Source organism: Harmonia axyridis, chromosome 1 (genome assembly GCF_914767665.1).
Source record: "Harmonia axyridis chromosome 1, icHarAxyr1.1, whole genome shotgun sequence".
Lineage (NCBI taxonomy): Eukaryota > Metazoa > Arthropoda > Insecta > Coleoptera > Coccinellidae > Harmonia > Harmonia axyridis.
The window spans coordinates 29,871,972-29,898,552 of record NC_059501.1 but is presented as its reverse complement, the minus strand read 5'-3'; the positions used below and the strand labels follow the sequence as shown (position 1 = coordinate 29,898,552).

General features: G+C 31.4%; 2 protein-coding genes across 6 annotated transcripts in view; both read right to left on the bottom strand.

Moving 5' to 3' along the window:
* Positions 1 to 778: 778 nt before the first annotated feature.
* Positions 779 to 17,816, bottom strand: LOC123686553 (DDB1- and CUL4-associated factor 5). The gene is made up of 10 exons (XM_045626781.1): positions 17,511 to 17,816; positions 11,935 to 12,115; positions 8,501 to 8,640; positions 8,103 to 8,235; positions 5,978 to 6,252; positions 5,755 to 5,870; positions 5,559 to 5,678; positions 4,473 to 4,622; positions 3,267 to 3,415; positions 779 to 2,698 (listed from the first exon to the last, which is right to left on the bottom strand). The coding sequence occupies exons 1-10, from the start codon at positions 17,704 to 17,706 to the stop codon at positions 1,810 to 1,812; spliced, it is 2,349 nt and encodes a 782-aa protein (XP_045482737.1). The 5' UTR covers positions 17,707 to 17,816; the 3' UTR covers positions 779 to 1,809.
* Positions 17,817 to 23,808: 5,992 nt separating this feature from the next.
* Positions 23,809 to 26,581, bottom strand: part of LOC123671713 (transcription factor kayak) — a 103,859-nt gene continuing 101,086 nt past the window's right edge. For all 5 annotated transcript variants that reach the window (XM_045605700.1, XM_045605701.1, XM_045605703.1 and 2 more), the window contains 2 exons: positions 25,774 to 26,179; positions 23,809 to 24,566 (listed from right to left, as the gene is read on the bottom strand). In XM_045605700.1, coding sequence (XP_045461656.1) covers positions 24,376 to 24,566; positions 25,774 to 26,179 — 597 coding nt within the window. In that variant the 3' untranslated portion in view covers positions 23,809 to 24,375. The remainder of the gene's footprint in view (positions 24,567 to 25,773; positions 26,180 to 26,581) is intronic.

Below are 26,581 nucleotides of genomic sequence, written 5' to 3'. Positions count from 1 at the left end.
TGTTACTTTCAGCTACTTCATAGTACCATTTTTGTACAATCACCTGAACCATCACATATCAATGGTTTGAAGGAAGGTTTCTTATCGTCCACACATTGGGTGCTACCAATCACAGCTAATCATGGACATAACCATCTGCTATGGTGTGTGAGAACAGGATGAAATCAAGTGTTCCTTGGATTCTTCTGTCTGAAGATACATAACTGTCAGGCGAAGGAGAGAGGCGGTAGCAGATCACCACTCGTTTATAATTATCAAAAATTATGACAACATTGTGCCAAATCCTTCACAATATGATATACATGATTTTTGTCTTTGCATACAATTTCAAAATGTGAATAACCAACTGAAAGAATATTCAAAATAATCAAAACTGTAGAAATTGAATGAACGATTAACAAATTGGATACCACTAGTTTATTAGAAATAATATGCTAGTTCAGGAAGTAATCGAAGTGTACCTTATTTGTGAACATGGTAATGCCAAGCCTCATATTAGTAGAGATAGCATTTATGTATACACATAACATCAACCGTCCCTAACTAGCAACTATAGATCTATCTCACTATCTATTATTTCAAAAGAAAACTCCAGTTATCAGAGACCAAATGATGACCTGCTCGCTTACGTATCACATATATGTATATGGCAACTATATTGAAAAATATGGTAAAACCTTAGCTGTGCTATTAGCAATCACCAAAGCGATAGAGTTGTTTCCCTAGGCGATTTTCTGTTAAATTCTGGGGGACTTAGGAGACATGTTAAAAACGTTCCAACTTTCAACAATATATGTATATTAATTGACATATCTATGCAAGTTTACAAATGTTAACTGCGATATAAATTTCCTGTTTCAAATGAAGTAACCACAAAGATACATGTCTTCTGCCGATTTCGCTAGTTTCCATGTATTTAATGATTTTTTTTTGGGAATTCAATAAATTTACATCCTCACTCAATTATTGAAGGAATAATAATTCAATTCTAAATGATTATCAATTGAATATGCATTAATCACATGGAAACAATAATTGCAGTATGTCTTAGTTCATCAATACATACCTATTATGAATGTGGCTTGTGAAAAATATTTCAATCAGTTTTTTATAGCATTTAATTAAACATCAGATAATTTGATACATAAACTCTGAAACAAAAATAAGAAAGTTTCTTCCCACTTTCATATATAATAAACAATTTATAGAAATTGAGATACGCAATATACTGTCATGACAAAATATTTGATTCATTTAAAACATAAATGAAAAGTTTTATTGCACAATGAGTAGATTTAACTTCAACAACAAGATTTAAAAACACATGAGATAACATAATCTATTTACATGATACTCAGGTTTTTAGTTAAATCATCAAATAAAATTTTATTTTGGAACATAAACCAATAGGAAAAGAAATTTCAATTCCTATGTTAAAATGATGTACAAATATGAGTTGATTTTGAAGAGTACATCAACACATGAAATTGAATTTTAGTTTTGAAGCTTTGGAATTAAATCTCCAATAATCGCGCCTAAAAAATTTATCATTTTCATTAACATTATTTCATAAACATTTTATTTTTCACATTCATACAACATAAATATTCAACATTCTAATAATGAAATATTTTCATTAAAATTAATTATATATAATCGATAAAAATCATTTAAAATAGGTATTCAGACTTCCATCACTCACTTAAAATTATAATTTCAGCAAAAACGAAATAATATGCAGTACAGTTCAAGGAAGAAACTAACTTTCAATTTCTTGATATAGGAATATCTGAATTATCAATAAAAACCTCAGTTCGAATCAGAATCTTCCGTTATCCTTCTACGAATATTGTTGATTTTATTTTTCTTCAAGCGTTTTCTGAATCTTTCATATTTAAGTTCATCATCCGAACTGCAGGAAGTAACATCATCAGAACACTCTTGGTGGCTACTAGAATTCTTCTCATAGGAGTTCATACTTGAACTTGGTCCTGTTGCAAAACCACTATCTAAATCACTTATTGTGCACCTTTTTTTTGGAGGTGTAACATAGTCAATATCACTATCACTGTCACTGTTATCAGCATTTATTTCTAGTGGAGGGTATGAACCATTGAACGTACTTCTAGGAAAGCTAGAGGTTGCGTCACTACTAGAAGAGGCCCTATCTAATCCTCCATCAATACAAACAGCAGAGTCATATCGATATCTGTTTTGTCTGGAAGTTGATGGAGAACTTACTGAATTGTCTCTAGTAGTAGACCCAGAATTATCATTTGAGTAGGTTGTGAGGGTGTGAACGAACATATCTTGTGTACCATTGATTGGCGTAGGAAGAATATTGACAAGGTTTTCTTCTGGAACAATACTATTTTCAACACAGCCATTAGGAGGTATATCTTCTTCAGAATCCTGTTCTATAACACGAAAAAGATTGTTATGTGAACTGGTTATCCCAGTACTTGTACTGGGTGTATCTATTGAAGAATTGAAATTATCACACATATCTCGCAAACTTTCTTTCGTTCTATATCTTTTCAATTTACCCCTCACAGAAGAAGGCTCGTGTGTTTTCCTTTCATTAGGCAATTCTTTTCTAGGTGACTTTTTGGTAGAATTGTTTTTATTTGGTTTTGTTGTACTTTTACATTTGCAAGAGCGGACTTGCTTATCATCTGGGTCTTTCACTTTACCATTTCTAAAAACAATAAAATTTATTGCAAATGCAAATTATTCTAGTGAGCAATGGCATGGTCATTTGAACTGGGGCAAAAATTTTGAGGGCATAGACACAACTCTTCTTAATCAATTATTTTCTTCCTATAACAAAAATTGGCAATTTTTCATTGAAAATAGTTTACCCTACATCTTTTTGTCCTGCATGTATAGCATGAAAGTCGAACAACAAAAGAACTAAGCGAGTCATGAAATTCATTTTCATCCCTTCATACCGGAAATTAAATAAATAAAGTCAAGTTGACAAGACATGATTGCCTAGCTTCTTCTGCAATATTATTTGCAGTACAGCTTGCTTAGAAAAGGATGAGACCTTAAGCACGAGTTACCTGGTTAGATGAAATGTTATGATCTAAGTTTGACAATATTTTGATGCAATTTTGACCCGACATTGTATAGGGAGGCTTAGCACCCCTTACCTCCTCTGACGAGCCGCCATTGCTTTTACGAGGTAAACACTACAGAGTTCAATGACTGGTTAGTAAAATTAAAAATAAAGGAAATAAACACTTTTATATAATGTTACATACCTTTGATGCTTCGATTTTTTATGTGCCATTTTCAAAAGGACTTTTCTCTTTTTGGAAATCAATTGGGCAATTTTATTTTGTTTCGATTTCTTAGGTTCTTCATTCATCTTTGAGTTTATATACATCAGTTTACTCAATTTATTATAACTCTGAAACATTAAACAAAAACTGTGTAAATGCACTAAAATGTGGAAGAATATATGTACCTATATGCTACATCAATAAGAAAATGTCAAGAAAGGAACGGCCAGAAATTATTATTTGGATCAATTATTTGTTCAACTTGAAATGACATGTCTTTGTTGAAAAGACTAATGTCATGTATAAAAATTTTATTTCACACTTGTTTTTTCCAAGATTTGTTTTTTTATGATTTAAAAATGGGTTAGTTTCCCAACAAAGCAAAGAAATTCCGCATTAAGTGCGGTTTATAACACATGGCTTTCTCGTAATCTGCCAAAGTTCAAATACTCCTCTCTCCTCAGAGTTTTTGAGATCCCACCACTTTCCATGATGAAAAAAATCTCAAACGTTCCTATGATTTACCGTCCTTTTCAACCACTTGCAAGAGTTCGAAATATGTTTTCAAGTCTTTATTTTTAATTTTAGAAGAACCGTATTTTCAGCCTTTGAGAAGACTTCTTGTATAATATTTTTATTTAGGAAAGGTTCATCATTCATATATTTATTCTTCAATAAAAAATTCATCTCATTCTTTTTTTTTTAATTCCATAAAAATTAATAAATAAGAACTCTCCACAATGACAAACTCTTTAAAGTGAATAATAATGAAAACCTCATATAAATCAATGGTCTCCAGCGTAAAATAAAGAGCGTACTAATTTTTGAATTATTTACTGAAATGGTATAGACCCCTCTCAACTGCCTAGCTCAATAGAGTAAAATTTCAAAGAAATGGCGAATTAGAGATAAAGGGTTAATTTCACGAGGTCTCTAGATTCTTTCCTGAAGCAAAATATTTAAAAATGAATTATAAAACAATTTCAAAAATTGTACAAATATACTTAAAAGAGATTATTCGATAAGGTGATTGATTGTCAAGAACATAAAGAAGGAATTTTATTGAAATTATTCCAAAAAGCACTTAGGGAGTATTATAGTTTATCTTTTGTCTTTATATATCTTCTGATCTTATAAAAATTTCTTCCTATAATAATGGAAATAGTAGTGAAAAAACAATTTTACCTGAGTTGAAGAATCACTATCAGAATCAGAGTTGTTTGAGCTATTCATAGATTCCCATCCTTCTATCTCTCTCTGAATTAAAGAATCAAAAAATGCCATCATTCTCGAATCTTCTAGAATTGAATGCTCACTGTAATCATGTGAAATCCTCTAAAAAAAAATAAAGAGTAAGACATTTCAATATGCAGACTGAAAAATGGTATTGAACTTAACAACTACAATTTTATTCTACTTGGAGTTAATTTTTTTTTCAAACAATTACAAAGTTGCATTATCGGAAATAGTTAACAAAAAAAAGGGATAAAACCTGTTCTTGAGGACTTCATAATACTTAAATATATTTGTTTCTTTACTACTTGATAAATCACTTAAATTTTTTAAATGAAAATAACCAAATATACAGAGTGGCCATTTGAAAACGAAACAGACGAGATTACAGACGAAATAAAGTTTTTCGATAGAAATGCTCGGACAGGTCGATTTCTGTTTCGAGGGGGACAACTTAAGATGTAGGTTACGGACGCATAGCGCTTCAACCCTTGCTGCTACAACCCCCACCCCCAATTTTTGAATAGGGAAGATGGGGTGAGTGATACCTCAATTTAAAGGTATTTTTATACTGATTTCAGCACAGTAATTGTTTTTTCATTTTATGCATTAGTTCTCGAAATATTCATGCGTTAGTTAGGAAGGAAGCCACAGTCATGGTTGTTTTGAAGCTCAAAATGTCGATTTTTCACAAAACACTACAAGTGCCATGAAAACACCACTTCATTTTCAAATACTTAGTTAAGAATATTTCGAGAACTAATGCATAAAATGAAAAAACAATTACTGTGCTGAAATCAGTATAAAAATACCTTTCAAATGAGGTATCACTCACCCCATCTTCCCTATTCAAAATTTGGGGGTGAGGGTTGTAGTAGCAAGGGTTGAAGCGCTATGCGTCCGTAACCTACATCTTAAGTTGTCCCCCTCGAAACAGAAATCGACCTGTCCGAGCATTTCTATCGAAAAACTTTATTTCGTCTGTAATCTCGTCTGTTTCGTTTTCAAATGGCCACCCTGTATAATAGTGGATCATACCTCTCCAGTAACTCCGACCAGACGAATATATTCTTCATGCGAATAAACTGATCTTCCTGGTTCAATCATTTCATTCAGTAAGGAACCTTCCCAGTCCCCAACTGGAAGAGTGGTCCAAAACTGGAAATTTATTTCTTTTTAGTAATCAAAAAATTATGAAAAAAAAAATTGAACAAAAATTAATCAAATTGTTTACCTTAACCATTTTCTCTACACCTGATGAAGCTATCACATTGTTTTGTTTATTATATCTCACTTGATTCACTATTGATCTGTGTCCTTCTAATACTAAGTGTGTTGAACCCCATTCACCTAAATAAAACAAATTTTCATTTTGATCATTGTCAGATGAACTCTGAAAGCTAAGTCAATATTTTTATTTTGACATAATTCGTTTGAGAAAAAATGTGTTAACTCACTATTATCTTCTGGTATAGACCACATGTAGAGGTTAAAATCATCAGATCCACTTAGAACATATTCATCATTTTCTCCAGCAAAACAACAAGTTTTCATTGTACAAGAATTATAATAATTGGGATGATAAAATTGACAAATACTTTCTTCTTGCTGGCTATTGTATAGAACAGGTGGCAGACGTCTTCTCAAAGCCAAAATGCGAGACCCTGAAGAATTAAAGCATGCACTGATTCCGCTTACAGCACCTGCTTGTGAATCGAAATGAATCAATTGCCTGAAAAAGAATTAAATGAAATAGTTCAAACTACATATTCTTAAATTTTTATATTGCATTGAAGTTGGAATGTATTTTTCAATAATTGTACCACTCAATAGTAGTCTTAATTCTAATTAATAGAACATACAGGGTGTCCCATAAGTGGCACGTCACAGTGACACCGGAGGTAGGTCAGCTAAAGAGGGACCTAACCAGCCTAACATGACCCCAGTAAAAGTTGCATGGTTTTCGAGTTATTACCAAATTACGATTTTTAGTGAATTTTCACCTTTTTTAACATTGTCAGGGTCAGAATTCTGCTGGAAAGCTCTCGAAGCTTATTTTTTTTGTTGTAATGGAATCTTAAATAGTTATTTAAGATGACATGAGTATGATTCTGTCAAAAAGTTATGTGGATTTCCGAAAATTAATGGATAAATCTTGATTTCAATTGCTAGCAAAACGAGAATTTCGACTTTGGACACCTGCTGTGAAAAAAAAATCCTTGAAACAAAACGAGCAAGTAACATCAAAAAATTGGGCATTTTAGACAGATTTAGAAATGGTACAATACACGAATCTTATGCCCATAAAACTAGGTATTTTCATCATTTTACCGATGCCCTACTTAACTAAGTTGAAACTAGGAACCCCGCTATCAGGTAATTTTGCCGCTTGCTATGACATTACATTTGATACCGGGCTTTGTTATTATTTGTTAAAGTCACAATAGGGAAAAAGATGGATTAGGGGAAGCGAAAAAGGAATATTATTGAAAAAAAAAGGTAAATTAATTAAAAACAGACTTAACTTTCGATTATTTATTTAATTCTTAAATCTAACTTACAGTAAATGTTCAAACTGTTTCCCTCGGACTCTAATGCATAAATGACACCGTTTTATAATATATATATTCATCATCAAAGTTTACATATACATAAACATACATATACATAAACATACATACATAAAATTACGATTCAATTTTCGATTTTTGCAAAACCAATAAGAAGCGAGGAAGAATTGCGTGAACGCGTATTCGACGCAGCCCGGACCATATCGGAAATTAGTTTAAGAAAATTGAATCGTAATTTTATAAAACGGTGTCATTTATGCATTAGAATCCGAGGGAAACAGTTTGAACATTTACTGTAAGTTAGATTTAAGAATTAAATAAATAATCGAAAGTTAAGTCTGTTTTTAATTAATTTACCTTTTTTTTCAATAATATTCCTTTTTCGCTTCCCCTAATCCATCTTTTTCCCTATTGTGACTTTAACAAATAATAACAAAGCCCGGTATCAAATGTAATGTCATAGCAAGCGGCAAAATTACCTGATAGCGGGGTTCCTAGTTTCAACTTAGTTAAGTAGGGCATCGGTAAAATGATGAAAATACCTAGTTTTATGGGCATAAGATTCGTGTATTGTACCATTCCTAAATCTGTCTAAAATGCCCAATTTTTTGATGTTACTTGCTCGTTTTGTTTCAAGGATTTTTTTTTCACAGCAGGTGTCCAAAGTCGAAGTTCTCGTTTTGCTAGCAATTGAAATCAAGATTTATCCATTAATTTACGGAAATCCACATAACTTTTTGACAGAATCCTACTCATGTCATCTTAAATAACTATTTAAGATTCCATTACAACAAAAAAAATAAGCTTCGAGAGCTTTCCAGCAGAATTCTGACCCTGACAATGTTAAAACAGGTGAAAATTCACTAAAAAACGTAATTTGGTAATAACTCGAAAACCATGCAACTTTTACTGGGGTCATGTTAGGATGGTTAGGTCCCTCTTTAGCTGACCTACCTCCGGTGTCACTTTGACGTGCCACTTATGGGACACCCTGTATACTTCAGAAACTTACTCTTTAGGTTTTCTACAATCCCAGAGGGCGATACCTTCTTCCGCATTTGCAGTTGTCAACAATTTCGTATTTCTTGGATTATACATAACAGAGTGAAAACCAGTTTTTTGTTTAGCCAAGCATAGAACAGATCCTGAAAAATAATGTAATAGGAACATAAGCTATTTAGAAAATCACATCATCCAACCTTATATTTCAAAAATGCAGAAGAAGTTAGTACTTGAAAAACATTAAGTTAAATGAATTTACTCATGTAACTTCAAAAGTCCGTAAGCATTAATGAAAAAATTAAAACAACGAGCATTAATAATAAACGAAAAATAGTTTCTAAATAAATTTCCCTCAATTATATGAGACAAATATGTGAGAAGTAATATTAAATTTATAATAATACATACTTGGTTCAGAAGTTTCCCTAAGATCATAAATTAATATTCTTCCATCGTCGCCTGCAGTTGCTACAATATCATCATTTTGAGGATTTACGTGTAAGCCATATATTGGTTTTTTGTGAAGTATTTTATCTACAAGAAGTCTCCTGTAAAAATGACCTGATTAAAATTGTATACTCGATAGAAATTATATTTTACAAATAACAATAACAATAGCTTTATTCCCTGAATCCTGTACACAGAAAAAAAAAATCAAACTAGATCCTAGAATCTATATCACAACAATTCAAAAATTCTGAAATAGAATAAGGTTCCATATTTATAATCAAGTCTGTGAGATTTTTCTTGAATTTCCTAATATCAACTATGTCTAGTACATTTTTTGAGTAGATTATTATAAAATTTAATACACATATACTTGGTACCTTTTTCAGTTAATGACATTTTATGTATCGGAAAGTGAAAGGGAATGGTACGTCTTGTGTTATTAATATTTTTGAGATCCTCGAAATAATGGGGACTTGTTTTCACAAAAAGAACACACTCCAAAATAAACAATCCAAAGAAAGTGAGAATTCTATTCTGTCTGAAGTGCCCTCTGCATGATTCTCTATATTTTGGACCAATCATAGATCTTAAAGCAGACTTTTGAAGTACAAACAGTTTATTGCAATCGGAACCACTACCCCAAATCACGATTCCGTACCCGAGTATAGAATCAAAATTCGCAAAATAAATGGATCTTAAAAGTTGCTTATCTACCCGTCGAGATAACACCCTTATCATATAAATAGCCCGATTGAGTCTTTTGCATAGATGATGAATATGGTCGCACCAATTCAATTGATTGTCCACATAAACTCCTAAAAATTTAGTGGTTTAGTGGCACGTCTATTTTCAATTATGTATATAAAAACCGTTACGCCAAGAAAAAAAAATTCTCCAACTTGAATTGGCATAAATCAAAGCTTTCTATTGATAACAGATTACTATGTGAGGGGTTACATTGCACTCCGAGCTCAAGGCTTAATATGCCCCTCATCAGAACTGTTCTCATTACTACATCTTTAGCTCGCTGTTAGTTCCAGTGTTCTAATAAACCTCTCAGGATCTGACATGGCTTCTTCATTTTTAGTTCTACAAGTATCCAAACCAAATGGTCCAAACCATTTTTTTGCGTTAGCTTGCAATGGCGGGAAATTCTGTGACCAGGTGATCAAGAGTTTCCTCCTCCCCCCCATAGAATATCCACTCGTCAGTTACTGATAATCTAATTCTCATTTGGTCCTTCTTGAGGCGACAATGCCCTATAAGGAATCCAGTGAGGTGTAGTTTGTCTTACTGAGATCCAAGTATTTTTTGGGCTTAGTTTTGAAGGAACTTTTTGAAGTGATCCATCCCTGGAAGATTACACCTGAGTATTTATCTTTCAGTTTTCTCAATCTCTCAAAAGTATTTCTTATAGGTGTATTTACCTATAGCTCAGGAATGTTTTGAGCTAGCAAAAGGCGTTTGTGCTTCTTTTCTGGCAAGTGTATTGGTCTATTTGTTTCCTTTGATTTCCGAGTGATCTGAACACAGCCTAATTCATTGATTTTTCTTCAACTTTTTCATATCAACTTCGAATCGATGATATGGGAGGTCAGTGCTATAATAACAGCTTGACTATCAAAATTCTTCCTTCCTGACAAGTGTATTTGTCTCTTCGTTTCTTTTGATTTCCGAGTGATCAGGAACCAACACATAAAAACCTTAATAATCTTGCCTTAATTCATTGATTTTCCTTCAGCTTTTCCATATCAACTTCGAATCGATGGTATGAAAACACAGTAGTGCTTAAATAATAGATTTGACTGATATGTCACATTTCTGGTAGTTTTTTTTTTCGAAGTTCGTTTCCACGCATCGTTGCATCTTCCGATGGCAGGTGTTTCTGCCTGAAAGACACTTGAACCTAATGATAGTAAGTACTTGGTACCTGCCCCAAATACTCCAGCGCCGGATGCTGATTTTTGAAGCAACTGCATACCATTCTTTTGAAAATTTGGGTAGTGCACTGTTTCATCTTTGTACATTTTTTGCTCAGACAAAATTTCATTTCTCAGTTTTTCGTGAGAATTTATTAATACAAATATTAATTTACATTTCTGGTATTGAAATACCAGAAATGTGTTTGGGTCTCTAACGTGGATAGCAGCAGGCAGAGACACATGAGAAAATAAACTAGTCAGCTAAGGCCTATCAATCTTCAAGATTCAGATAAATAGCGTCAAATTGCTGACCTATGGTGCACCTATGGCACTAGCAGTCGGTGACATGAAGCAAAAACCAACAAACTGACTAAGGGTATGGTCCGTATATCACCTTGGTTACTATGGTTAGTAAGGTGGTGGGCCGTTTATATCAAATTCCTCAAAAGACGGTTACTATTTCCTCAAACTTCAGTGAGTTAGCTGTCACCAGAGCAACCGTACTTTTATTCTGGTTAGGTTCGGTATTCGGTAACCACGCCCACTCGGCTTGACAGTTGTCATTTTAATTCTCAGATTATTGTTTAATATGAATATGCAAACTCACCCTGTAGCCTTCTTAGGAAAGGCAGAAATTAATTTTTTGCAGTCAATCCGTACTCACCTAGTCCTACTCTACCTCTGGTAAGAGTATGAACAGTTACTCCCGGGACACCCTGTATAGATGGCCATCCAAACAAGAGAACACATGTCCATAATAAATAAATAAATAAATAAATAATGGTCGCTAACCAATGGGTTTTCTACAAATGCAGGCGTTAATGTTTTACTGTCGCCACCCAGTTAGTCGGATTTATATCCCACCGATTACGACTGGAAGGAGACTGTTCAGTTTGCACTGTCCCTTATTTGGCACAGTTAATACAGGATTTCAAGTTACAAGGTTTCAAATTTTTCGCGTTATGTTTGATGTAACGCAATAGCCAAATAATCTAGTTGATGAAATTATTCTTTCTAGTTGTAATACATTACATCTGAAGCAGTATCCAGTGGGCTCAAATTACCATGAACATAACACTCGAGGAAAAAGCTCACTGGTGATACCTCACTCCAGGATAAAGAGGACTCAACAAGGTCCAAACTACACCGCGGTTAAACTTTATAATAGACTCCCCCAAGAATTTAAAACGCTTCCATTCGCTCAATTTAAAGGGAAGGTGAAAAATTTGTTACTCAAGGAAACAATTTACGACTTGAGGGAATTTTTATCTTGAAATGTAATGAAATAGTTTGTATAAAATACGTCCTATGTTATATACCTATTTGTAAATTTCTGCTGTTGTGACTTACCATGTAATATTGATGGTGCATTTTTATGCTTGTATCTCTACATGTCATAAATAAATAGTAAATAGTAATATTTTAAATGAGAAACATTTATCCCATTAATTATTCTACAAATAAACTTACGTTTGTATATCATGTACCAAGAGCTGATCATCATTGCCTCCAGAGAAAATTCTGGAATTTTTTGAATCGAAATCCAAACAAAATATGTTGCTCAAGTGATTTGTTCGCATAGATACTGGAGATCCCTCGCCGTGAATTGTGTTGAGAATAGACCAAAGAAGTACCCGGCGATCATCACCACCTAAAACACAAATTAGTTTCGAAAATTATTTCGCATTCCTGGGCTCGATGATTCTCATGAAATATACGATGAGGTGATATTATAATGTAAGAGGTTTACCCCGAATATTTTTTTAATCATATTCCAACAAATGTATTAACCCCTTACCGCATCATTTCTTTTCGCATTTTTTTTATATGTCGCGTATTTGGTACGTATACAATTTGCGCCTTTCAACTTAGACAGTAAATTATCTCGAACACTTTGTACTTTAGAGAAAACTGTTTGAAATTAAAAATTGCATGATAAAAAGGGACACAGAAAATGAACATATTTTTTAACTTTGACTTCAAAGTTATTTCAAGGTCAACTTGTTTTTTCAAAAGGAGAGGTATATTTTTTAGTGCAGATTCTTAAACCTTTTAAAAAAATAGTAACTTTTGTTTCAATTTTTTTATCGGATTTCAGAATATTGAAGTAAATTTTATTCAAACAGTTGGGAAAAAATTTAATATTATTTCAATAATGATCATTTTTTCATTAATTTCATATCATTTCAGTAACTGTTCAAAATTATAACCTCGGATTTCGATACATTTATCAATTTTTTCAATAAATGATTGATTACATCGCTTCGAAGATTCTGCATGGATATTTCTGCAAGCGCTTCAACAAAATTGAGTTACTCCTTTTTTTAATGAAGAATAAGAATCTGCACTAACAATAAAATCAAGCTGACCTCAAAAAAACCTTTAGTTGAAACATTTTTTTCTGAATTACATACTTTTGGCATAATTGACTGTCTCATGTCTAACCCGCGAAAAAATTTGATATTATGATTTGTGCCAAATATGGCACAACTCACGGTTAAGGGACCAAGAACATTTCACTTATTCAAATCAATTTCTTAGAAATAGGTTGTAATACGGCAAAATAAAAGATATTACAAATTAGGGAAACGGAAAAAATCTTTAAGAAGTTTCTAGTTCTATTCTCTTGAATTTTAGGATTTTTTTAATGTCCTAATTCTGTTTTGTTATACACAGGGGTGAACAGAAAGAATGAAAATCAAGCCTTTATCCAGAACACCTTGAGGAGTGATTCTGAGTTAGAAAAGCATGTTTACGAATACTCTCATATTTTCTTTGTATTAATTACGATTACTTAATTTTACACTAAAAAAATGTGTTCATCGTATTGAAGAATGGCAATCATCAACTTGTTTCTATTGATAAAATATGTACTTTTTCATCAATATAATGAAATTTTATTCTCCAACGAACATATATATATACCTCTATTCATTGATATTATATAACTATTCTGAAATTAATGTTGAGTGTTCATTATTTCTATGAAATATTCATTAGATAGAAAAACTTAATTCATTAGATGTATAAAATCATACACTTTTCGGAAAATTTCAATGGAAAGTATTACATAAATCAACAAAATACAACCGTTCGAATGATGAACAGAAAATTGTAACATTTCTTTGTTGTTCCTTGATGAACGACTTTTCATTCTATTATTATTAATTTTTATATCAATCGGTAAAAATGTAGATTTAATTAAATTATTAATGATTTAATTAAATCATCAATACAATTACAATTTATACCACTTTTGAATCAAGCTATAAATTGAAATTAATTTGATAAAAATAAATATAGACACTTTTAATTTCCACGCTTTATCAAGAATTGGTTTATTGCAAAGTACGAAATAACCAATTCTCGATAAAGTCGGAAATTAAAAGTGTTTATTTATTTTCAATTAAATAATTTCAAATCATACCCTGAACCGAAAGTGACGGTGAAATAATTGTCGAATTAATAAAAATTCTGTGGAAATTAAAAGTGTTCATATTTATTTCAATGAAATCAATATGAATTTCCAATTGAATAAGTCCAATCGAAATTAATTTTGCGATTCAAAACATAATTTTTTCGTTCAATAACGGTACCATATTGAAGTGCTGATATTTCTGTCAAAATTAAGAAGTATCGTAAAAATAAAAAGAGTAAATGTTCAGAAAAAATTAAGAAGAGTGTTCGTAAAAATTCTCGCCTATCAACGAATCACTCCACACGGTGTTCTGAATAATAACTTACTCTTAATGTTTTTTTCTTCACCCTGTAAATAACAAAAAAGGAAGTAAATGAGGACGATATCGGAGCATTTATGTTCCCGAGGATTCAAGTTACAATTAAAAAAAAAATTACAAAAATCAGCCGAAGAGTTCAAGAGAAAATGAACTAGACATTTCGTTGAGATTTTGTCCATTTTCCTAATTTTGCAGGTGTGTATACAGGTTGATTTCTTACTACGGTACGAAACTTCAGAGACTGATTCATTAGGTCGTTTTAAGAAAAAAAAGGTCCTACGAACATTGTCCATGTCCGAAGTTGCTTCGTTCCCGAAGTACAGGGCGTTGAAGTTTAAAGAAGGAAGGTATTTATAACTTATCGTAAATATCTTTCTTTGGTTTTTCAGATTAAACACCTAAAAATACAAATTTTCGTTCTCCTATGTTTTCTTCATATCAAGCTTCGTTTTCAAGATATGACAATATTATCACTGTTATCTGGTCGTCATGATATTATATGCAATAGAGTGGCTTGAATTGTTTTTATCGAAAACGAAGCTAGATATGAAGAAAACAAAGGAGACAAAAAATTCTATTTTTAAATGCTCAATCTCAAAAAAATTGAAAAGCCACAAAAAGTCAGAAGCGTACTTTTTTCAATATCGTTGGCTGTTAATCCCACTGATATGCCACTGGAACTAATAATTTCAATCTAGTTAGGGCTAAATAAGTGACTTGCTACTCCAAACTTCAAATAACTTCACCAAATTTCATCCAAAACGGTTCAAGAATATTTACGTTAATTTCCAAATACCTACCGTTTTTTTTAAACTTAAATCCCTGTTTCTCGGAAACGAAGTACCTCCAGAATTTGTAGGAGCTCTTTTTCTTAAAATGATCTAATGAACCGTACCGTAGTTAGGAATCCCCCTGTACACGTTTTGCGAGAATACACCAACGGTTTTTCGTCTATGAAATTAGGATGAGTGAAATATCCTTTTTTATTGAAATTGATAAATCGATACTCACACAACACTATTCATATAATAAAATAATTCTTGACCTTATAATTATCACAAAAAAACCTCCTCAAATTGGAGTGAAGAATTGAATATTTCCTTCTTGAAGACAGTGAAAATATAAATACGTTGCTGAAGATTATTGGATTGAAAACAAATCAATTGGCAGCTACTAAACAAAATCCATATTGAATATTTCTACACAACAACCCTTCGAATTGGTGTTGAATACAGAAATTTAGAAAATGACTAACTGGCAATTACTGAAAACGATCCATAAGAGAAATTTTATGGTCTGACAAAATATTATAATCTTGAAAGATATTTCCCACTTCCGACTCTACCTAAAGTAAAGGTAGCTACCTGATCACTTTCTAAATTTGGTCTCCCATTTCAAAATAAATTTCTGCTAGCAAAATGTCTTTCAGACTATTGTGAACAACTTTGGTTTCTTGTACGTCTGTCGGTGTGTGTCTACAAACTTTTGTTACAGCCTCAACTTCTCTAATTGTCATCCGAATTTAATGGAATGTGGTTGGGGTAACTAATAAGTATTTCACATTATGGATCGTGCGAGTACTAAATAATCGATTTCAATAAAAAAAATCCCAGCAATGGACAATTCCACTTTTGCTTCCAATTTGAGAGAGTAGGGTCATTTTATTATACACATAACAGGTGTATTCTACATGGGGTTCAAAATAGGATCTCCGGAACTGCAGCAGTTAGAGAAAAATGGATGGTGAATTTTCGAGAAGTCAAAAAAATTGAAAACCAAAATTTCACATGAAATCTGACCGTTATGATGAAAAAATCAGTTCCTCACAAGTTTTACGTCATTATTATTATACATTCCGAATGATCAGTCGAAATGTAACCTGATGAAGCCACAGTGTTGGCGAAACAATTGTCGCAAATATTAAAATATTAGCGGAACTTACTTTTTTTGTGATTTTCTGATTAAACAATATGTAATTTCACATTAACATTACTACAGTTGAAATTTTGGCCTTTCTTTAGGCTAAGAATTTTTCTGAAAAGTCATATTGGAAGAATAAAATAGCCTCGAAAATAGCCTATGGATTATTTCAAAAGTAAACATGTAAAAATGCCCGTTTTAGAATTTTTTTCAGGGAATTCTCAAAAAATTGAGTATTTCCGAACCAAAGGATGCAATCCAATTTGGCAGCCAAAATAAAAAATCGCTACTGTACAGGTTTTGCATTGTGAAATAATTTTTTTAGGATTCTACAGGATTTCCATCGAGTAACAAAAAATACAATTATGTATTGAGAAATTCTTATTTCAAAGGTCACAAATATGCACCACAGTCACAAATTAATGCTCAAAAATGACATTTATCATCCTGTATCTTGCCTTGAAAACGGGTTATATGTAATAAAGGAATAAAGCCAAAATAATCCTACGAATGTCATCTACAAGACAATATTTTATTTTTGGCTAGTTTGTGAAACATCATAAACTAGCCAAAAACAAAATATTGTCTTGTATTATTTTGTAGATGTTTCTATACTTTGGACTCGACGTCTTTTTTTCCAAGAGAATATAAACAAACTTGGACAATAATTGAGTCGCAATTATAAGTAGCACTAGAAATTTTACAGCAACTTATCCACAAATAGCTACAACATAATAATATTCGTATTAAAAATAACGATCGCTCAGAAAGGTGGTTAGGTTACCTAGGATTAGATTATATATTTACAAAAAAAGAAACCCACTGAGAATTGCAAAAATAAGACTAATCAATATACCTATATGTACTATGAAACACGTTTAAAATTGAACTCTATATAGGTTATTTACATATTCAGAACCATTCCATAGTAGTTACTATTTTCAGTTGATTGCATATTTTTATGATGAGTAAGTTAATTTATAATCATCACGATTATATGAAAAGACAAATAGTCAGAAATGCATCGATTAAGTTGGATATACCTTATCAAAACTGATGATTCCTTACTAATGCACTTACTACCACCTACAATTCTTCAAAAAAATTCAAACGTTTTCCTTGCTTAAGATTAATAAAATGATCATTGAGTGTTATGACATACGCTATTGAAATATTATTACTAATTGTGATCTACCACCCAGTCGAGATTGGAGTGAAAGATAATTTGGCATATCTCTATTTTCTCAAGAATGAAAAATATTATTAAGCAGTTTTATGAAATAAGTGAGGGTACTACTGAAATCAAAATAAAGAGCAATAATCTATCTAAATTCAATACAAAAAAAAAATTAAAAAGTTAAATTTGCATTTTGATCGAAAAATACTTACCAGAGATTAATAGTTCACCATCATTTGAAAATTCGATAGCATTCACACACCCATAATGAGCAAAAAGATCTTTTTTATATAAACTTCTAGCGTTAGCTAATCTTTCACTAAATAATTTCGATCGGATCACACATTTATTTTGATATTGTCTGTCAAGAACGTAACATGTTGGATTTATACCGTTCCGTTTGAACATTTTGTACAATATATAATTGAACGTTTTATAATAAAAAAAAAAATCAAGACAATTCTTCAGAAAGTGTCAAGAACTTCCATAACGTCAGAATCAGCTGTTCAATGTGTACAATCCGAAATTCGAATCAACATAGGCGGTAGCGCACAGAATGATGTTATGCTCTTCCTCTTTAATTCATATTTCATTTCGAAATCTCAGCAAAAATGTATTACTGGCCTCACAATATTATAAATGTTTCATATTCCTTGTTTGATGATTATTAATTGAATCTATTCGGTGAACGAATTTTAATTCATATAAATTCCATGATATTCACGGACAACGATTCAAGTTCATCTCGAAGCCACCTATAGAAGAGAAAGGTATTTTTCATACGTAGGGTAGAAAGCTTTGATGGCGTGTGCAATCATTAACTTACAGGTAACACCAAGAAGGAATAAGGATGGAATTTAAATAGATATGATTCTGTACAACCAAATGGAACTATATTACGATCCTTTTAAATCATACTAATTCTAATATTTGCCAAATTTTCAGTGGAAATCTGACTGTGAAGTAATGACACAAAATCAACATCAGAATTAACTCCATGCTCATCCACTCAGGTAAAGTATCGAGATATTTTAGTTGAATCAATTAAGTGATGATATTAAAATTTCACAGGCCTTCAGCAGTAGTGAAGTACCTATCAGGATGTTTCCATACAGGTATACATTATCAATAATGACAATTTGTAACAATGTTACAACAAATCAAAAACTTAACAGCTTGACAGGTTTGAAGTCTTTCGAAATGTTGACAACAATGGAAGTTCTAGTATTAACATAGTATAAGGAAAGGATAGTAAGCCAGTGTAGCGCTTTTTTCGATTTTGTTGATGTTGAGCGCCATCTAGTTGTATTCACGTTTAACTCGAATTTTACTGTCAAAAATTGGTCCGTAAAGTGGAGCCCTCTGAAAAAATTGGTGTTATTTTGGAGAACTAAAATATTTGAAATAGAGTGGTCAGAAGATTTCTATATTTTGATATTTTTTCTGCTCTGTAATAAGCATTTACGCCAGTGGCGTGTATTTGTGATAAACAAGTACAATGCAAAAACTTATCATGAAATCACTAATCAGGTCCAGTCGTCATGAAATGATATCTCTAGGTTTTTTTTATAGCTCATGATTCAGCGCCATATATTATCGAGTTACTTCTTCACTTTGGGTAGTCACGAAATCCAACTACAGTAGCGACCCCTGGTGACTATTTCCTTACCGTCAAACGGCGGTTGGCTTACTATCCTTTCCTTATACTATGGTATTAATAATCAAAAAATTGTTGTTTCATCCCTTAATATAATTAGGGAAAAAAATATTGACATTTAAAAATTAAAGAATGGCAAAAGCAAGGTTGTATTGCCATTACCCCCAAAGTATAAAAGAAATTTTATGACATGCTAACTTATTTGTTAGCGGCGGTATTGAAACATGTGATCTTTATACCACGATCCATTTGAAGAAATCCGTAATAATTTACAGCAACATTGAGAAATGTACTGATGTGATAGTCATTCTTGATGGCACAGAAATGTCTGTTTAGAGATTACCATAAAAGCGGTAAAGGGAAATTCATAGTTTCAGTAAAGCTTATGTTAGAAGAGCATCTGACAAAATCATTTTTGAACACAGTGGTCTCATAATATATATCCTTCCTGAAGCCTATAATGAGGATTCTATTATGATAGACAGAGGTTAACGAATTGATATACATTTTTTGAAAAAGAGCAATAGAAAAAATTGTTAACCGCCAGACATTTTAGCGCCTCGGCTAAATAAAATTTCGCCGCCCTGATTTGCCTAATTTATATGAATTTAATTTAAAGGAGCCTCTGTTATTTCTCTCAGGCATCTTTTCAATTTCATATAAAATCGTATTTTTTAACATCGGCAAATTTATCAAACGACGTTTTGTCGATTACATTGAAAAACGTCATGCATTGTTCAAAAGTACGACGATAAGTCTTAAGTAAAGTAAGTAAAGACGTAGTTCTTAAAGGTGCAAAAGTTTTGTTTTATTAACTGACTTTGTGCCCCTACATTTTGGCGCCCCGGCAAAATGTCCTGAGCAGAGGAATTGTAAACGGGACATCATACATTTCAACGTGTGATACAAGAGACAAGATACAATATATATTTTACGAGAAATAAGCTACAAAACAATACAATATAAAATTATACAATATTATAGCCTAAGTCACAGCCAAGTGCCGTCTTCCCTCTTCAAGGCCTCCCTATCCAATGCATCTTTCTAGGTTCCTAGCTGCCATTGTTTCCTTCATGAACAATATAAGAACCTCATCAAAAACTCTTTTTGTATATGTGTAGTGATTGGTTTGTGGATTTGCTTACAAAATAAGCTGACATATTTATATTGAGTCCAAACAGAATCCTTTCATCCTTCCTTTATTTCTAATTATGAAACCATTTGTGTTGAAAATGGAATAAAACTGATTCGCCTACCACTTATGAGAACAGAAAAAAATATCTCCCAAGAGGTTGAACAAAATGTATCTGTGATCATTACTGTGCTCTTGAGTTTTTGTTAATTTTTTTATTTTTATTGAAATATTTTGAAAGAAATTTATCTTGATTTGTGAATTTATTTGAATACTGGCTACTGCATTATATTTTGTTTATTTAGAAGTCACGTACAGGCTGACGCCTCTGTGATTATATGTTTATACCCTGTAGCTAACAGAATAAACCATTTTATTATTATTATTATATTGGAAGTGTGAACCAGAGAATACAAATTTTCAAGATTTTAAGTATTGTTTTACCATGGAACCAGGCCCTAAAATTGAAGAGATATAATGAATACATACATATATGTGGCGCTGTTGTAAACATACCCTGTCCCATTTTTTTCTGGAAATCATTTATGAATATTCGTTTTATTTGTGGAACGCTGAATATTTCTTTATTTTGTCTTTATTTCCAATATTCAGAGTGTTAGTCAATATGAATAAATAAATAAATAATAACTTTATTTCAAGGAATCCTCACGATAAAAGAGATCAAATGAATATAGACGTCTCAAAAAAATATAACTACAAGAGTTTAGTAGCTTCAAAGTATTCGCTCAGCGAATATGGCTCAATATTTATAAGAGAGTTTTTCAGTCTTTTTTTGAACACATTCAGGTTACATGAAATTCTTAAATTACTAGGAAGTGCATTGAACAATTTTATGCACATGTGAGATGGATGTTTTTCCGTCACTGATAATCTGTGAATTGGATAGTGTAGATTTTCTGATCTTGTTCTATAATTATTATGATATTCAGCAATATATTCTATAAAATATTCAGTAAAATTATAGGGAGTAATACATTCTTGGTTGGGATCAGAGGTTAATATTTTTACCACAAATATCAGGTCATTATCATGGTCAGTACTCCTTACATGGCCTTTATAAACTAATTCATTTGATGATGAATTGTATCATAGTATAAGGAAAGGATAGTAAGCCAACCGCCGTTTGACGGCAAGGAAATAGTCACCAGGGGTTGCTACTGTAGTTGGATTTGGAGAAGTAACTCGATAATAGATAGCGCTAAATCATGAGCTATAGATGGCGCAGAAATAATACGATAATTAATTCAGTGGCGTGGTTGAAAAGGGGTCGCATGACATTGCCAACAATTTTATGTTATTATGAGGTTATCACAAATACACGTCACTGGCGTAAATGCTTATTACAGAGCAGAAAAAATATCAAAATATAGAAATCTTCTGACCACTCTATTTCAAATATTTTAGTTCTTCAAAATAACACCGATTTTTTCAGAGGGCTCCACTTTACGGACCAATTTTTGACAGTAAAATTCGAGTAAAACGTGAGTACAACTAGATGGCGCTCAACATCAACAAAATCGAAAAAAGCACTACACTGGCATACTATCCTTTCCTTATACTATGGTTGTATGTACTTCAAAAACTTCTCTATGTTTGAAAAAAAATACTAAACACTCAAATATATATAAAGTGTACAGGGTTAAAATTCCGTTCTTTTTGAACACTCCTCTGCAAGAATCTCTAAATGACATATGATACATAATCCTAACAACTTTTTTTTTGAACTCTGAAAATTACTTCTACCGCAGAACTACTGCCCCAGAAAATCAGGAAACGGAGAGAAAAAACTGGTCCCAGATTTTATCTGCGTAAATCTAACAACTTGCGATTCATTATTATTTTCGTATTTCTTGAATATTGAAATTAAAATTAAATTATTTCCTATTAAAATTTTCTTTCTTCGACTTATGTGTTGGATAATATGGAAAATTCTGAAGATTTTTCATAGATTATATTTTGGATTTGGAATCAAGCAAAATCTCAGATGAATCGATATACTCTGGTAGAAAAATCTAGAAAAAGCCGATCTCCATCTTAGGTAAGGTTAATACGGTATTGAATTTTATTGTCTTCAGGTCTATTGCATGCTTCTTTTTGTAAGTATAAAATTTAGAATTGGCGTGTTAGTTTATGCTAGCTGTTTTCCGAAACATAGCATAGGCTTCTTTTGCCTTATACTGGGTGTTGGAACAACTTTTCTGGTTGGGAGAGAATAGAAGGCAATGTCTGGATTCTCCTTCTATAGACCTTTTAGTTTCTTTATATTTATTTGCAGTCATTACCTACTATTGGGTATATTTGAAATAATCATCTTGGACAGTACATTTATCCTGAAATCTGAATAATATCTAACAGTTGCTGATTTTTATGTTAATTCATTTTGAATACCTTTTAGAAATATTGAATACCATTCCAGGATTCGGTTTTTTAAGTGGAGAATATGAATAAATGGTGCATGCAAAATACTTTGGCAACAACAAATATTTCAGTCATTTTCAGAAAAATATATAATATCCTCATGTAGCTTGTCTTAATCTCTTTTTTTTTCATAATTTAACCGTGCAAATAAACGTTGGAAATTCATGATTAAAAAGTAAAATAACTTATTTCCGCTTTATATATTTATTTTCACAACAATTGTTTCGTCATGATAACATAACTTCGTCAGGTGAGCATGGTAACAAAGTCATGTTATCATGACGAAACAATTGTTGTGAAAATAAATATATAAAGCGGAAATAAGTTATTTTACTTTTTAATCATCAAGATGAATTTCCAACAAGTAAAGACTGAGACAATCAAACACGTTGGAAATTGTCAAAATTTTAGTAAAGTCAAAATTCATGGTAGTGAACAACTCTCAATGAGTATAAAAATAAGATGAAATTCAAAATTATTCATTATTACAGCATGACACATTCAATGAAGGATATGAGAAAATCAATAAAGAAAGCGGAAGTTTATTCAAATAAAATTTTTGATTCATTTTTTTTTCATTCGAGTTTCCTGAATGTATACAATAAATATGAAAAATGAAGATTTTTCTTAGGGTGCATTATTACTGAACAAACATCAAGATGAAATGAGTATAATAGCCAAAGTTATAAGAACAAAAACAAGTTGATTTATTCTCTCTAAAATAATATCATTCTTTCTACAGGTATTTAGTTGTTCCTTTCTCAAAAGTCTAGCTATACTTTTTCATTTTCATTCTCAATATATGCAAGTACTTGGTTATGAATAATATGGAATAAAAGAGAGATAATAGATAAACATTTTATTCTTAAATTAGCATTGCATAAAATAAATACAAAAATTGTAGAACTACAATATAAAAATGACAATTGATTACAAATAATGTAATCCATTTATTGCTCATATATATTCATATAAAGTATTTTTTCAATATATATTAATATTCCTAATAATAATAACACAAATTCGCTTATTTGGAATAGAAGTATTTTTCTATTACAAAAATATATATCGTTTAGATCCTATAAACTATATAAAATTTATGGAGGGAATATTTTCGCATAATTGAAAAATTTATATTACAAAAAAGGCATTTCATGGTAGCAAAATTATATCTGCATACAATATAGCAAAAATAGCTTGAGCATCGGTATTACTTATTTTTATTGAATGGTCCATGTTTAGTATTGGTAAACAAAATATGACTATTAAAGAAAGAATAAAATTACTATCATAATATTTATTGAACATTATTATATAATTATATTAAATAATATGACACTAATAACACTGTTCATTGGAACAAAATAAATATTTTTGGTTTCGTTAATTACTAAACATGGCTATTTTGGTAAAGTAGACACCACTGTCAATTTACGTGAGCACTCATCAAAAATGGCTTCGTCTGTATCATTCAAGATTATATTCAAAATCAAATATGCAGAAAGTTTTCATTCGAGAAATAAATGGTATAACCACTTAGAGCACAATGTACAAGATATAGAAAACCATCAAAAAAGTCAATAGATTGTTGTAATCCAATATCAAAATCTTCCAAATATTTTAACAACCTTTCCAATAAATTTCAATAGTAGTAAAGGTCTCGAAAAAACATCAATATCATCAAATTGTAGAAAATCCTAAGTAATACTTAGTACCCATACTGACAGCTTGAAAACAGTTATTTGGCGAAAAGGTTTGTGAAAAACCAAGGTTTTTTCATATATTAGGAAACTAGTCCAAATATTTACAAATCATTGATTTTGGCAAAATCACTCTCTCTCACTATGGCTTATAAACTGACAAGCTTTGGTGGATTACATGTGTCTGGAGAGGTGACATCTGCAATACTAATTGGTAGATTTCTCTGTTGAATACTGCAGGAAGGTAATGGACCAGAAACTGGTGTAAGCCCAGTACCTCCAACCATAAGTGAATCGAAATTGAATTGCATTCCATTAGATGGAGTTGTTATCGATACTCCTACAAAGAAAAAATACAGAAACGTTAATGGACTCTTCTTCTAGCTGAAAGATTTTAGACTAGACGAATGACTAGAAATGGGAGAAGTGTAAAGAAGTGCAATACATCTATCAGATTTGAAGTTTAAAGACATTTGGATACTTGGATGAAAGTAAGTTTTTAAAATTGTACTTACATATAATAGAATAATATCCCTTATTTCAAACATTCTTTGAGTTGAAAAATTAATCAAGAGTTATCTTCAAATTATTGAACTTCTAAATACCTCTCCCCCTATTATTAAATGGAAGAATTTCATAAAGTGAGCTGATACAACAAATTCAAATTAAAAATGATCGAAATCGGACTTAATTTGGAAGCATATATCACAGAAAATGTTGACAGAATAGTAAATACTTTCTATAAATTCCCTTCGAATAATTTTACCATCAATCATGTCTGTGGAAATAAGATATCCCAACTTGATTCAATTCACAGTTATCCAATCACATGAATAAGGAGAATTTTACAACACTGTATTTTAAGACTTTGTTCAATGACATTTTTGTCTTCTAATAAATTACGATTGTCTTCTAATAAATGACGATTTTCTTCTTTTTTCCATTATTTAGTTCCTGGTAAAAATCGTACAGTTCATTTCAACTTCAAACTTCTTCATAAGGCTGGCAGTATGTAATAATATTCATTTGAAACAGCTATTGCTCAGTTTTTCTTAATTGTGTTGTGAAAAGGTGTTTTTTGTACTGGTTCTGACAAGCATACCTTTTCTATTATGTTTTTAGTGAATTTTATGCGATACTGTGCCACTTAAATACTCAAAGCAGGAAACCTTTAACTAATATCTATTTAATCATTTATTTTTATTTATTTTTTTTTTTCATTAAATCTACAAATCGAGTTTTTTTTTGTAAATCGTAGATGAACTAGTATTCTTCAAGATGGAATGAACATTTGAATAAAGAAGAAAACCAGTCTAACCAAAAAATATATTATTTATTTACATTTTCGTCTTTATACATATATAAAAAATTTAATGAAAGAATGTCTTTCACAATATCACATAAAAATTTGGCTTAGCATTGATAATAATTTGTCTGATGATTATTTGATTCATAATGATTTGATTGATAAGGATTTGTTTGATAATAATTTGATAGAGCACAATCATTGTAGTTGTACCAAGCACAATCCATTGAGGGATACCTACCTACTATCTCATCCATGTGAGTCTTAGGTGCTGTAGAGGCAACATTCAGTGAATTTGGTCTACTGGGTTTAGATATTGGTACTGTAGAACTCAAAAGGGGAAGGGGACATCTTTGTTTGGCAGGGGTAGGTATTGAGAATATGTTGTTGTCCAATGGAATTGGAACAGGAGGTAGTTGATCGATGACTTCTATCTTGATTCGTTCTTGATTTTGATGTTGGGGTGGGTAGTAATGTGCCGGGTGGTGTGGTTTATTTTCGTGTGGGCTACATGATCTTCTATCCATACAACAATTTCTGGAGTTCTGATGGTTTTCAAGTATATATTCCAAATTGTGTCGCATTGCTGAAAATTCCTCAATTTCTTTCTGGAGCTCTGCTTTCTTAGCCTGTAGCTTTTCTGTTTCCTTGAATAATAAAATAACAAAATTATAAAAACACTATATCTTGAAGATGATATATTATTTGCTCTATAAAAAATCTTTCTTGTTTTGAGATTGAAATACCAAGCCTAACATGAAAGAGTTCTTTCAAAATACAATCAGATATAAAAGAAATGCTCTACTCAAGTAATTCAATTGCCTAATATCGGGTTTGAGAATTTTTGCTTTATGGGTATAACACTTCCAATGACAGTGAGTATATTTAAGATGCTCATAATATAAAATATATGTAATTTCAGATTCAGAAAAAGCCATATTTATCAGGAAATATATTTTCCATATATGCTTTTTTTTTCTTCACATATGAAGCGTTTTTATTATTTTTTCTCTAAACTACATGACTTTCAGCAGGGGAAAACATGATAT